This window comes from Acomys russatus, chromosome X (genome assembly GCF_903995435.1).
Source record: "Acomys russatus chromosome X, mAcoRus1.1, whole genome shotgun sequence".
In the NCBI taxonomy this organism is placed as follows: Eukaryota; Metazoa; Chordata; class Mammalia; order Rodentia; family Muridae; genus Acomys; species Acomys russatus.
This window is the reverse complement of record NC_067169.1, coordinates 31,815,037-31,829,809: the sequence shown is the minus strand read 5'-3', so window position 1 is coordinate 31,829,809 and position 14,773 is coordinate 31,815,037. Positions and strand designations below refer to the sequence as shown.

Below are 14,773 nucleotides of genomic sequence, written 5' to 3'. Positions count from 1 at the left end.
CTGAAGTTCATTGTATTTTCAGCAAAATGGATTTATCTTCCACTTCTGATAGGCAACCAAGGGCAATAGCAATAGCTTGGAATGTTGGGGGAGTCTCTTGGACAACCAACCCTGCCAACAACTCATGCCTGGTGTTGGGGTTTTTGTTAGATGGTCTATGGCTCTTGGAAAATTTTCACTTAAACTATATATGTACATACAGACTCATGTGTATTACATGTAAGTTTAGGTAGATAATAAGATGACTTTTGGAAGGCATCTTCACTGTTATTTTAGTCCTCTCCCTCCTTCTTCTCTATTTATCTCCCTTTTCTTTTTTCTTTCTTTCTTTCTTTTCTTTTTTTGAGACAGAGTTTCTCTGTATAGCCTTGACTGTCCTGGACTCGCTTTGTAAACCAGGCTGGCCCCAAACTCACAGAGATCCACCTCTCTCTGCCTCCCAAGTGCTGGGATTAAAGGTGTGCACCATGCTTGGCTTATCTCTCTTTTCTTATGAAGGACATTTAGGTTGTTTCCGTTTCCTACTTATTGTGAACAGAGTGGCAGTATTTATTTTATGTGTGTGGATGTTTTGCCATATGTATATCTATGCACAACAATCATGCCTGGTGCCTGCAGAGGCCAGAGGACGGTATAATGTCCCCTGAAACTGTAGCTACAGAATGTTCTGAGTTGCCATGTGGGTGCTGAGAACTGAATCTGGTTCCTCTGGAAGAGCAGCCAATGTTTTTAATGCCGGAGCCATCTCTCCAGCCATTTATTTATTTATTTATTTATGCCCCAGGTTCTTCTGTAACCCAGCCTTACCTCAAGCTCACCAAGTAGCTGAGGATGACTTTGAACTCCTTACCCTCTTGTTTCTATCTTACAAATACTGGGAATACAGGCCTGCATTACCACATGGGCTTTATGTGGTGCTTCGAAATGAAACCCAGGACCTCATGTATGCTAGGCAGGTACTCTACACCCAGTGAGTTACAACCCTATACCCCTTTAAATTTTTTTTGGGTAATTTTATTTTATTTTATTTTTTGGTTTTTAGAGACAGGGTTTCTCTGCATTAGCCTTACCTGCCCTGGACTCGCTTTGTAGACCAGATTGGACTCGAACTCACAACGACCCGCCTGCCTTTGCCTCCTGTAATTTTAATTTTTATTGAGTGTGTGACATGTATGTGTGTTGGAGTTTATGTTCCATCCCCCAAGTGGAAGTCAAAGGACATCTTGGGGGGAGTTGGTCCTCTCCTTCCAACATGTAGGTTCTAGAGAACTGAACTCAAGTCCTCAGGTTTGGGCTTGGGTTAAGTGTCAAATCATTGAGCCATCTTACCCCTCCCCGTTTATCATTATTGTCTTTACAGATTTGTTTTATTTTCAGCTTTCTTTCTGTGCGTTAGTGTGTGTGCAAGATGTCAGATGCAAGGGCCATAAGGGGCTGAAGGAGTGGGATGCCCCTGGAGCTGGAGTCACAGGTGGTTGGGAGCCTCCTGTGTGATGTGGGTGCTGGGAACTGAACCTGAGTCCTCTGCAAGAGCAGTAAGTACTTTTTTCACTGCTGAGTCATTTCCCTAGCCCTCTATTAAAAAAAAAATTGCCACAGGGTCTCAATTTGTATCCCCAGCTGGCCTGGAACTTGCTTTTCTGAGTTTCAAGTTCTGGGATGACCAGGTGTGAGCCACCAAGCCTGGCTTTCCTGTGAAATTTTGACTTTCATTAGCACGCCTTCTGCTGCTGAACTCACTGGTGCTTTCTTCAGCCCCTTCTCCTGATCTCCCTGCTCAATAGGCCCTGGCTGATGTCAGCCTCTGGCCTCTAGGATTAGACCTTTGGCCCTCGACTACAATTACATTCTTCTAAAGAGGCTCCCCCTTGCCCTATGTGGCCCCACCAGCAAACTGGTTTTATCAGCGTCTATGTAGATTATATAGTCATTCATATAGTTATAACTGGACATTAGTACAGAGTTGCATTTCTAAACCCCACTAGGTCTTCAGGAACACTCGTGTAAGTTGTGAGTCTTATTTCATGATCATTTGGGAGACAAGGGCGGGAGATCGCTTTCAGGTTGAGACCAGCCTGGTCTACATACAGAGCTCTAGCTCAGCTGGGGTGACTTAGTGCACCTCTTTCTCTTTTTAAGGTCTCACACAACCCAGACTGGCCTCGAATTTACTAAGTACCCAAGGAGGATCTTGAACTTGTGATCTTGTGTTCACCCTCCATGGCTGTGATCATAGATAAGGACCACCATGGCAGGTTGATGTTGTGGGTTAAGATACAATCTGTGGTCTTGTGTTTGCTAGGCAAGCACTCTACCAAATGAGCTATCTCCTGCCCCAGCCTGTCTCAAAAACCAAAAACAACAAACAAAAAACACCCCCCTCACCACCAAACCAACCACCAGAACCCCCCAAAGGAACAACAAAAACAACCGAAGAAACAAATGTCAAGGCTTCTCTAAAATTTCAAACCTGTGTCCAATTAGATCCTTTCTTTTTTCAGTTGCTTCAACCTCCTTCCCTTCCCCCGAAACAACCTCCCGTGTCCTTTGCCACACTTATCCTTTACACACTCCGCAGCATTGCTTTGGAAGCCTTCTCTCCTACTTTCCTGTGCTCCTCTCTTCCTAACTTTGTGCTAAGGAAGTTCATTTTCCAATAGGCGTGTAGGTGGGCAGTGCGCTCCTAAGTGAGAATTCTGCTTTGCTTTTCTCCTTTCCCACTTTTTTTTCCCCCTGTGGCAGGCCCCTGGCCTGCGCTGAAGGAGACAGTCAAACCTCTGTGGTGAGTGAAGTTGGCGGGAGAATCAGAGCAAAGGGCTCTGCTTGCCAGCATTCTGAGCTGACCAGCAGCTTATAGAGGCTGGGCGGAAACTAGCTAACTACGGGAGGGAGAGAGAGGGAGGGAGGGGCAGTCTCAGGCCGTGGCCTGGGGCCAAGGGCGGCTAGAGCGGAGGGTGATGGGAGCTGCCTGTGCCGTAGGGAACACTTTTTAGGCGCTTGTTTTGTACGGTCGCTGGAACCCACCGCTGCAACACTCGCAGTTTCACAACCAGCGTGAGTCAGCTGGGCGGGCCGCAAGACCGCGACGGAAAGGTGGGTGAGGAGGGCTTCTCAATTCCTGGGACAGGCAGGACGGAGAGGTGATTAGAGCACCCTAGATGCGGTCCCTGCCCCCGCAGGACAGGTGAGCGCTAGGCTAGGCTGGCCGCTGGGTGGAGCTGCGTGAGCCACCCTCCACGGTATCCCCCTTCGCCGCTGCACAGGTAACTCTCCTCCTGGGCCTCCCCCGAAACCCTTCGGGCCTCGGTGCCCAGACCTCCATGTGTCCCCTGGAGCCGTTTCGGCCCTTCCCGGAGCACACTTGGGGCCTGGGCACTTTTCTCCCCTTTCCGCTGGTGCCCACTCCCGGCCCACAGCCGTTCGCGTCTTGCACGCAGTGTTCGAAAACCTGGGCAATAGAGCGGGCCTTGGGGACTCAGAAGGTGGCGGGACGCCCACGAGTGCTCAGTGCGTGTCGGAGCCTGTCCTTTGGCGGTAGCCGGTGACCAGGGGTTCAAATCGGTGCGTGCCTGGGGTGTGCCTCCGCGCGGGATTCAGCACCCCAAGCCCTACTTCGCCCTGCTTTGTGGAACCCCGAGATGGCGTTGGCGGAAGTGAAACCAGGAGACTAGTGGGGCGAGGCCCGCGGGGATGATTCGGTTTTTGAGTCTGCTTTCTGAACCAGCATACAGGTTAAACAACAACCCTTTTAGCTGGCCTCAGCGCACTAAGCTCTACCGCCTGGGGAGGCAGATGACGGTTTCAAAACAATTGGTGTGTACTTTGGGCTCCAGAAATGTTCCATTTCACATCAGGGCTGTGGGGTTTGACTAGACTTAGACCGTTTCCATCAATCCACAAAGGGTCCTCGGGGGTGCCCCTTTTTCTAGTCAGTCCTTTCCTCTACCCCGCCCTCTTGCACTGTTTTGAAGATCGTCGTCCCAGCTTAGTTTTGCTAATCAGGAACGTCATAAAACGGCCTTATCCAGTAAGTACTCTTTTGTGTCTGGTTTACATTAGTTTTAAAATGAGCATCATTAGAAAGGTGTCCTTTGGTGTTTCTGTTGCTGGAGGCCTGCACAACTGAATGGATCCCCTGGTCATGCGTGGCAAGTTGGAACAGAGACGTGCTTTAATGTGTTCTTTCCCAAGGCTTAGTACAAAGCTGGTGACTTGTCACTCACAAGTCAATTCTCACCTCCATCACAGCATTTCTCTTTTCTTGTTCTCTTTAAGACAGAGCCTTGTGTAGCTCAAGTTGACCTCACACTCATCTTCCAACCTCCGCAACCCAAGTGCTTGGATTACAGGCCTGCACCAGCACCCTCAGCTAGTGGGTACAATTTTGAACTCCTTGAGATAAAAAAATATTGTAACATCTCTGGGAGATGACTCCCAGCTCTCCCACTCAGGAGTCTGGAGGCTAGCCTGGATTACAGAGCGAGAGTCCCCCATCTCAAAATTCTAACAACAGCAGCAGCAGCATTAAGGGATGGGGATGTAGCTGAGGCAGGAGAATGCTTGTCTATAGTGTGCAGGAAATCCTGGGTTTGATCTCAGCATTATATTAACCAGGCATAGTGGTCATCCATGGCTACATTTTGAGTTCAAGGCCAGTCTAAGTTACTAAAAAAAAAAAAAAAAAAAAAGGAACAGATATATTTATTGTTAATGACATCTCTTTGTTCTGCTTACTTTGTTTTAAATTATATTACATTTATTTGTTTGTGTGTGTATGTGTGTACTCGAACTTATTTGCTTAGAAAGGGTAGAAAGGATTAGGATGGGCACGGAGCTCAGTAGGGAGGGTGCTTGCCTAGCATTCACAAAGCCCTGAGTTCAGTCCCCAGCGCTGCATAAAATCTGGCATGAAAACCACATGTGGGGCTAGCTAGATGGTTCAAGCTAGTTAAAAGTGCTTGTGAGACTTGAGAACCTGATTTCAATCCCCAGAATTCATGGAAAAAAAGATGAATGCAGCTGGGACCGTAGCAGCGGCCCAATGCTTGCCTAGCATGTATGAGACCTTGCATTCAAACCTTAGTACTGAAAAGAAATAAGGAAAATAAATAATCTGAGCCAGGTGTGGTGGCGCACGCCTTCAATCCCAGCACTCGGGAGGCAGAGGCAGGCGGATCGCTGTGAGTTCGAGACCAGCCTGGTCTACAAAGTGAGTCCAGGACAGCCAAGGCTACACAGAGAAACCCTGTCTTGAACCCCGCCTCAAAATATACGTAAAACTAAATCTGTAATAACTTTCTTTGCTGGGTGCAGTGGCATAGTCCATGCCTCAAAACAAGGTGAAAAGAGAGAACTAACTCCTGAAAGTTGCCCTCTGATCTCATTATATAGGGTTTTTTGAGCTAAGGAGCTGGTGTAATTGGTACTTGCCCTGAAAACATGAGGATGTGCATTTGACCCACAGAACCCATATAAAAAAGCTGAGCATGGCATCTGCAATTCTAGTCCTGGGGAAATGGAGATAAGGCAGATCTCTGGGCCTCACTCTCCAGACAGCCTAGTCTAATAGGTGAGCTCTAGGCAAATGATAGACCCATGTCTCAAAGGAAGATACACCCAAAATTGTCCCCTGGCCTCTAAATGCACCCACAGACAGGAATACATGGGTGTGCGCACACAAGTATATGCAAAAGAAAAAAGGGACAGATATGGTGTTTTTTTTTTTTTAATATATAGAAAACTAACAATTGTCTACAATTCACTTGCCTAAATATACTAGGATAGTGGTTTATTTTGGACTAAATTAGGATCTGGACAACTAAGATTTTCCTCTCAATATGAAAAACATAGGTGAATCCCTCTTCTATTAGCTTTATATTTCACCTTAACCCCGCCCCCCATTGTAACAAAGTTCTTTTCTTTTTAGACTGTCTCATGTAGTCCACACTAGTCTTAATTTCCTGATCCTCCTGCCTCAACCTCCCAAGTGCTGGGATTACAGGTATGAATCTTGCCTATCTGAGATGAGAGCTCATTTATCTTTAGGGTCAAATGATATTCCAAACTGTTGGTACTTTTATTCCACTTTCCAGATAATGAAAGAGGCTAAGAAAGTGTAATTGCCTTGCTTACGTACAGATTGCACAGCTTGGAAACGTTTCCCCGTGCTTTTCAATCTTAGGGAAATGTAGTTGCTCATGACAAAACTAGGCGCGCGTCAGAGTTGAGGTTGATGGAAAGTCAAGGGAACAAAGGCAGCTACTTTGTTTGTAGGAAATAGCTTTAGCCTTTTCTCTATTGGTAGGATTAAAAGCCACAAAATCAAGGGAGCATAGTAGCTTGCAAATAAGAACAAACAAATAAAAGCTGGAGAGCTGGCTCAGTAGTTAAGAGCACTGCTGCTCTTCCCGAAGACCTGGGTTGAATTCCTAGAACCCACATGGCAGTTTACAACTGTCAGTAACTCCAGGTTCAGGCTTCTGCAGGCACCAGGAATGCACATGGTGCACAGATATACATGCAGGCAGAGTACTCATATGTGTAAAGTCATATAAAAATTAAGAAAGACAAAAGTGTAACCATACATGTGTGTGAAAATCTCACAAGAAAACCTATTAGCTTGTATGCTAACTGCAAAAAAAAAAAAAAAAAAAAAAAAAGTAAAAAGCAGCCTACAAAAGAATGCTTTGTCTGCAATCCCAGAATATGGGAGGTAAAAGCAGGAAGATTAGGAGATCAAGGCCAGCCTAAGTTACATAGAGAATTGGAGGCCAGTTTGGGCTATATGAGACTGTACCCTAAAAACAACAGGAGCTGCAGCAGCAGCAAGAGCAAATACACCCACCCCACCCCACCACCAAACTGGATGGGGTGCTGTGCATCTGTAATTGCAGCACTCAGGAGATTGATACAGGAAGATCATGAGTTCCAGGATAGTTTAGGAGAGATAGTGAAGCACTTCCCCCCCCACCCCAAAAGTATTTAAATGCTGGTTTATTGGAAGCAGCTCTCAGCCACCATGATGCAGGGGGAGGGGCAAAGAGAGAAAAGCCCAGGCAGAGAGAGAAGAAAGGAGAGAGGAGAAGAGAGGAGAGAGAGAACAAAGAAAGAAGAGAGAGTGAGCGAGAGAAGAGAGCACGAAGCCCTTTTTCAAAGAAAAGTCAAAACCTAAAAAACTTGTTCAGAAGTTTTGAGTATTTAGCCAGGGCACGCCTTTAATCCCAGCACTGGGGAGGTAGAGGAAGCAGATCTCTGTGAGTTCAAGGCCAGTCTGGTCTAGAGAGTGAGTCCAGGACAGCCAGAGCCGTTACACAGAGAAACCCTGTCTCGAAAAAACAGACAAACAAAAAACCCCAAAAGTTTTGAGTATTTAGCTAGCAAAAAATTCCATGTATTTTTGGAATTATAGTTTGCTATGTTCTCTACTGACTTGAGATACTGTTTCTACTCTGTGACACACTGTAGCCAAAATTGGCCCAGAACTCTCAGTGACCCTCCCGCTTCAGTCTTTTAAGTGCTGAGATTATAGGTCAGGTGGAATCTACCATGCCTGCCTTACACTCTCATTTATTTATATACTTTTTGGTTTTGTTTAAGACAGAGTCTTGCTATGTAGCTCTGGCCTGGTACTTTTTTTTTTTTTTTTTTTTTAGACAAGGTCTCCCTGTGTTTGCCTTGGCTGTCCTGGTCTCGCTTTATAGACCAGGGTGGCCTCGAACTCACAACGATCCACCTGCCTCTGCCTCCCGAGTGCTGGGACTAAAGGCGTGCGCCACCACGCCTGGTACTTTCTGTGTAGCTCATATAAGCCTCAAACTCTTGGCAGTCTGCCTTGTCCCCCCCCCCATTTCTTTTCCTTTCTATTTTTTAATTTTAATTTAGATTTTTTTTTTTTTTTTTGGTTTTTCAAGACAGGGTTTCTCTGTGTAGCCTTGGCTATCCTAGACTTGCTTTTGTAGACTAGGCTGGCCTCGAACTCACAGCAATACACCTGCCTCTGTCTCCCGAGTGCTGGGATTAAAGGCGTGCACCACCACTGCCCGGCCTTCCTTTCTATTTTGAAGCAAGTTCTCACTGTGTAGTCATGACTGGCGGGGAGCTTGCTATGTAGACCAGGCTGCTCTTGAACTTATGGAGATCTACTCATTTTTGCTTCCTGAGTGCTGGGACTAAGGGAGTGTGCCACCATTCTAACTTTATGTAGTTGTTGTTTTGAGATGGGGGTGGGTCTTACTCTGTACAGAGTCCAGGGAACTCATTATGTAGCCCAGGCCAGGTTTGAACTCAGAACTCTCTTCCTGCCTCAGTCTCCTGAGTACTGGGATTATAGGCATTGGATATCTTGCCTATTTTTTTCCAACTCTGATTCTTAATTTGTTTGTCTTGTAGATTGTGTCTGGGTATTGGCAGCCACCCATTCGCTTGCCAATGAAGTATATCCTGGTTACTGGTGGGGTCATCTCGGGCATTGGTAAAGGGATCATTGCCAGCAGCATTGGGACCATTCTCAAGTCATGTGGTCTCCGAGTTACTGCCATCAAAATTGACCCCTATATTAACATCGATGCTGGAACTTTCTCACCTTATGAACATGGTATGGAAAGAAATCTTTTCATTTTAAAGTGCTAAAATTTAATTTGCTAAAATAAATATGCCTAATTTGCAATAGTTTCTTATCTGTGTGTTTAAATTTGTATTTATGTGCATATGTGTGTGTGTGTGTGTGTGTGTGTGTGTGTGTATGTGTATGTGTGTGTGTGTCTGTATGTATGCAGGTGCCTACAAAGGCTGGAAGAGAAAGGTCCTCTGGAGCTAGAGGCAGTTACAGATGGATGTGAGCTATTCGACGTGGGTATTCTGGGATCTGACCTCTGGCCCTCTGTAAGAGTAACAAGTGCTCTTAACCACTCAGCCATCTCTCTAGCCCTTTGTCTTGTTTTGGGTAATTTCTCTAGGCTAGACTTCCAGAAGTAGACTTGTTGGATCATACCTTAGAAATGTGTGAGAGTTCTTATGGCCATTGATCACTGATGACGGTCCACATAGTCAAGTCTTTGGAAAGGTACCATTTTCTATGGTCTATGTCTTGTTTTATTTTATCATTTTCCACTGCTGGAGTAACTAATTAATATTGACTTTATTTTAGGTGTGTCCGAGAGGGGAGGGTATGCATGCATGAGTGTGTGTGTGTGTGTGTGTGTGTGTGTGAGTGAGTGTGCATGAATGTGGAGGAAAGTGGTTAATTTCATATGTCTTCCTTGATGATTTTCCACCTTATATTTTGAGGTGGGCTCTCTCGTTTGAACCCAGAGCTTGTTGATTTGGCTAGTCTAGCTAGCCAGCTTCCTAGGGACCTGCAGCCTCTGTCTCCCTAGTGCTGAGTGCTGAAGTACTAGGACCATAGGCAGGCTGCTGTGCCCACCTGGCATTTGCACATGGGTTCTGGGGATCTGAGCTATGTCCTCAGGCTTTTGTGACAAGTGCTTTACACACTCTGTCATCTCCCTGACATTTTTCTTTGATCCTGACTAATCTAGAACTCACTCTGTAGCCCAGGCTGGCCTCAGATTCTCATTAATCCTCCCATCTCAACCTCCTGAGTTCTGGGGTTATAGGTCTGAGTCACCGCAGCCAGGCATTTTGCTATGCATACATTGCGTATTTTAAAAAGTCATTAATACCAGGCTTGGTAGCATATGCCTATAATCCCAGGACTTGAGAGATGAGACAGGAGCAATGGGGCTTTTAGGGAGAAAATCAAGGCCAGCTTTAGTGAGCTACATTGTCCGTCAGAAGCCAGCTTGGGCTACATGAGACCCTGTCTCATAACAACTACAACTGCCGGGCATCTTCACATTGGACTTCGGTCACTTTGACCAGTCCTGTGTTGTTTGTAACTTTGTTTTATTTATATTTATATTTATATTTTTGTTTCTTTTGCAGTACTAGGGAATGAAGCTGGGATCTCATGAAAGCTAGGCAAACATTTTACCCCTAAGCCAAGTCTTGCTCTTCTCTTTTTTATTTTAAGATATGGTCTCTCAAAGTTACCCAGGCTGGCCTTAAACTCTCTCTGAGCTTAGGCAGGCCTTGAATTTTAATTTCTATACTGCCTTGTGATTGTAGGTGAAGTATTTGTTTTAAATGATGGTGGAGAAGTTGATTTGGACCTCGGAAATTATGAAAGATTCCTGGACATTAATCTCTATAAAGACAACAACATCACCACTGGGAAGATATACCAGCATGTGATCAATAAAGAGAGGCGTGGTGATTACTTGGGGAAAACCGTTCAAGGTATTTTTATCGCACAACATTATGGACCCTGTGTGCTGAGCATCACTCAGGGGAAACTATATATTTAACAGAAATGAGAAGGTAGTGGGCCCTGAAATCTCTGCTTTCTTTTCTATTTGACTCAGAATGTTTTTGTGAGTTATTTTTTTCCTTTTTTTTTTTTTTGTGTTTTGAGACAGGGATTCTCAGTGTAGCCCTGGCTGTCCTGGACTCACTTTGTAGACCAGGCTGGCCTTGAACTCACAACAATCCGCCTGCCTCTGCCTCCCGAGTGCTGGGATTAAAGGCGTGCGCCACCACCGCCTGCCGAGTGGGCTTCTTCTAACCCTTGGACTGGACCTCTCCACTGGCTGCTGTTACCCCCACAGAACTTGGGGCGCAGCCCTGTACAGCTGCTGGGTATCCTCTGCCATGGATTCTACGATCTGGTGCATCCAGAAGCTCTCCTTGCCCAGTTCTCAGATGGCATGATAGGCAGTTATTAGGGTTTTTAAAAGATTTATTTTATTGTATGTGTGTGTATGTGTGTGTGTACAAACATGTATGCCACATCTGTGTAAGTGCCCTCGGAAGCCAGAAGAGGGTGTTGGAGTCCATGGAGCTAGAGTGACAGGCTTTTATGGGCCTCTGGATGTGAGTACTGGGAACTAAACTCAGGTTCTCTGGGAAAGCAGGAAGTACTAACTGCTGATCCATCTTTCTAGTCTGGTGTTTTCTCATCCTCATCAAAGATAGCACTTCTGTTTCCTGTTTCTTGTTCTCTGCATCTGGTCTGCTTCAAGAGCAAAGGCCTGCCTGTCATGGGAATGGCTAGCCTTAAATTCCTCAGTCCATACTGGTTCCAGTGATGGAGACAATGGCATGAGAGCTCTAGCTGGTCTAATTTGCCTGGTGGCTTTCACCTTCTTTGGGAGGTCCAAATGAACATGAAGTAACCTGCTGTGTGTTTTCTTCTTTCTGCAGTTGTCCCCCATATTACTGATGCTATCCAGGAGTGGGTTATGAATCAAGCCAAGGTGTCTGTGGATGGTAATAAGGACGCTCCGCACATATGCGTTATCGAGGCAAGCATGGAACTTTTCTTCACTCTTTGCTCCTGGGTGTTGTAAACTTGGCTGGGAGGTGGGGTTCCACCAGGGAACAACAGAGGTGGGCACTTATTAAAAAGATGATCACATGTCCTCTCGAGGTGATTATGCATTGATCCGTATGTGCAGACAGATAAGTAACAAAGTCAGTGTTGGGGCTGGAGCCTGGAGTGGACAGTTTCTGTCCATGAGAAGCCCATAGGCCCACTGTCCATACCTATGGAGTGTATTTATTTGACAGCAGGGTCTGATGTAGCCCAGGCTGGCCTTGAATTCACTATATAGCTAATGAAGACTTTGAACTCCTGATCTTTCTACGGAGTGCCAGCATTACAGGCATGTGCCCCTCCACCTGGCTTATGCCGTGCTGGGCATCAAATCCAGGGCTTCATGTGTGCCACGCACGTATGCCGCCAATTGAGCTCCATCCCTATCCCAGAGCATATTTTAATTCCCAGTATTGGAGAAATATTTGCAAAGCGCTGTGAAAACCAGAGATTGAGTTGGGAAAGGCAGATGGTGGAGGTGGGAGGTGGTACCCGCCATTTCAAGAAAGCAGCATGTGAACTGCTACTTGTTGGCTGCTGTGATTTTTCTTTCATTCCCGTATGTCTGTGTAATGTAGTGTGTTAAGTGAACTGTTTTCTACCTGGGTACTTATTCCTCATGATTTATGCCAAGAAAGTGCTTCTGCTTAAAAACAGAAGTGTGTGTGTGTGTGTGTGTGTGTGTGTGTGTGTGTGTGTGTGTCTGTGTGTCTGTGTGTCTGTGTCCCAGTGCTCATGTGGAGGTCAGAGGATAACTTGGGTGTTGCTCCTCAGCTATTCCCACCTTGTTTGGGATGGGTCTCTCTGGCTCTCTGCTTTGTAGGCCAGGCTAACTGGCCTGTGAGCTTCTGGTGATCTTCCTGTCTCCACATCCCATGCAACAGTTACAGACACTTGTGCTACTATGGCTGATTTTCATGTGGGCGCTAGGGATTTGAACTCAGGTTGTCAAGGCTTGTACAGCAAATACTTAACCCTGAATCATCTCCATAGCCACAGTGCACCCATCCTTTTTTTTTTTTTTTTTTTTTTGCGACAGGGTTTCTCTGTGTCACCCTGGCTATTCTGGACTCCTTTTGTAGACCAGGCTGGCCTTGAACTCTGCCTGCCTCTGCCTCCCTGAGTGCTGGGATTACAGGTGTGTACCACTGTGCCTGGCTGTGTTCCTGCACCCACCCCTTAAAAAAAAGACAGTCTCATATATTCCTGGCCTTAAACTCCACTATGAAGCTGAATTTCTGAACTTCCTGCCTCTACCTTGCAAGTGCTGGGGTTACAGGCATTCATCACCATATCCAGGTATATGTGATACTAGGGTTAACATCAGGCCTTTGAAGTCCACCAACTGAGCTGCATCCTTAATCTCTTTTCTAAGTTTTTGTTATTATTGTTATTTTCTGAATCACTGAGTTTATTGGTCCCACTTAGAATTCACAGGTGAGAAAAAAAAGGAGCAGGGCATGGTGGCATATACGTTTAATTCCAGCACTCAGGAGTCAGAGGCTGGCAGATCGCTTTGAATTGGATGCCATCCTAGTCTATGTAGAGTTTCAGGCCAGCCAGGGCTATGCAGTAAGACTCTCTTGGGGAAAAAAAAAGCGTAGGTGAGAGGGTGCTTAAAAGAATGTTGGGGTTGGAGATGCCCTTTTCTGGCATGCTGTACATGCAGATAGAGCACTCATATACATAAAATGAGCAAATATTTTAAAAAGATGGATCACAGCAAAACAGCACCTTTCCCATAAATTCCCACCTAGTCATGGAAGATGACTTCATGAAAGCTGTGTCATGGAGTCCTCTCTTGTAGTTAAATTTCTACCCCTGCTTGTCTCTTTTGGTCCAAAACCATATATAGTATCAAACATTAATGTATGCATCTTAAACATATATAACTATGATCAAATTTTGTTTTGTTTTGTTTTTTGTTTGTTTTTAAACATTTTTAACTTTTTTTTTTTTTTTTTTGGTTTTTCGAGACAGGGTTTCTTTGTGTTGCCCTGGCTGTCCTGGACTCGCTTTGTAGACCAGGCTGGCCTTGAACTCACAGTGATCTGCCTGCCTCTGTCTCCTGAGTGCTGGGATTAGAGGCTTGCACCACCATGCCCGGTTTAAACATTTTCCTATCTATTTATTTATTATGTATACAAAGTTCTGCATGCATGTATGTGTGCCTGCCTGATGGAAGAGGGCATCAGATCTCATTATAGATGGTTGTGAGCCACCATGTTGTTGCTGGGAATTGAACTCAGGACCTCTGGAAGAGCAGCCAGTGCTCTTAACCTCTGAACCATCTCTCTAGCCCTGGTTTTAATTTTTTTTGAGACAAGATGTCATGTTGTACTCCAGGCCAGCTTGGGATTCATTATGCAAGCCTAGGCTTTTCTGTAACGCACAGCAGTCCTTGTGCCCTAGCTTCCAAACTACTAGAATTATATAGTAGCATGCCACCACTTCAGACTATATAATAGTTTAACTTATAAGTTAGATATGATAAAAGATTAAGAATAACAACAAAATGGAACAATTATAACAGTGAATTATAATACAAGTTATTTAAAACTTCTGTGTTATCTATTTTGTAATTTTAAATTTAATAAAAACAAACTTACGGTACGAAGGGACTGTGTTAGGGTTCTGAATACAGTGATAATGGTGACCTAGAGGCAGAGAAAAGGAAACTTTGAAATGGGTTGAGAGGGTGTAGTACCATAATAGACCACATGAGGGCAGGAACGGATAAGACTTAAAGTCTCCTGCGACAGCTATAGGATCCCATTGAATAGCACACGAGGAAGCTGGATTTGGGGGCCTGCCTATAACCCAGTACTCCAGAGGCTAGGGCAAGAGTTTGAAGTTAGCCTGGACTAAATATCGAGCTTCAGTCCAGTCTGAGGTACAGAGCCAGACCCTGTCACTGCCCTCTCTGCTCTCCCCAGAAAGAAAACCCCATCTAACAAAAAATAAAAACTAGGCTAGGGATTTATGCTCAGGAGTAGAACACTTGCTTAGCCGATGTGAGACCCTGGGTTATGTCCCCAGCACCACAAAAACACATAGGACAAAATCCTCTAAGATGTTCCTGTGTGGTTTGGCTTAAGTGCAGCCTTTAATATTCTTCAGACAGGAACATGCTATGTAGCCTTGGCTGGCCTAGAACTGGTATACTGACCTCTTGAACTCATGGAGCTCCACCTGCCTTACCAGTCTCTATCCTGGGTGCTGAGATTAAAGGTGACAGCCACCATGCCTGATCTGTCTTTTACATATTGCTTCCTGGACCCTCTTTGTAGACCAGGCTGGCCTCGAACTCAGAGAGATCCGCCTGCCTTTGCCTCTCCAAAT

General features: G+C 45.4%; 1 protein-coding gene across 1 annotated transcript in view; it reads left to right on the top strand.

Moving 5' to 3' along the window:
• The first annotated feature begins 2,710 nt into the window (after nucleotides 1-2,710).
• Nucleotides 2,711-14,773, top strand: part of Ctps2 (CTP synthase 2) — a 126,218-nt gene continuing 114,155 nt past the window's right edge. Inside the window, exons 1-4 of the mRNA XM_051142354.1 lie at nucleotides 2,711-2,782; nucleotides 8,389-8,593; nucleotides 10,126-10,296; nucleotides 11,260-11,360. Coding sequence (XP_050998311.1) covers nucleotides 8,428-8,593; nucleotides 10,126-10,296; nucleotides 11,260-11,360 — 438 coding nt within the window. The 5' untranslated portion in view covers nucleotides 2,711-2,782; nucleotides 8,389-8,427. The remainder of the gene's footprint in view (nucleotides 2,783-8,388; nucleotides 8,594-10,125; nucleotides 10,297-11,259; nucleotides 11,361-14,773) is intronic.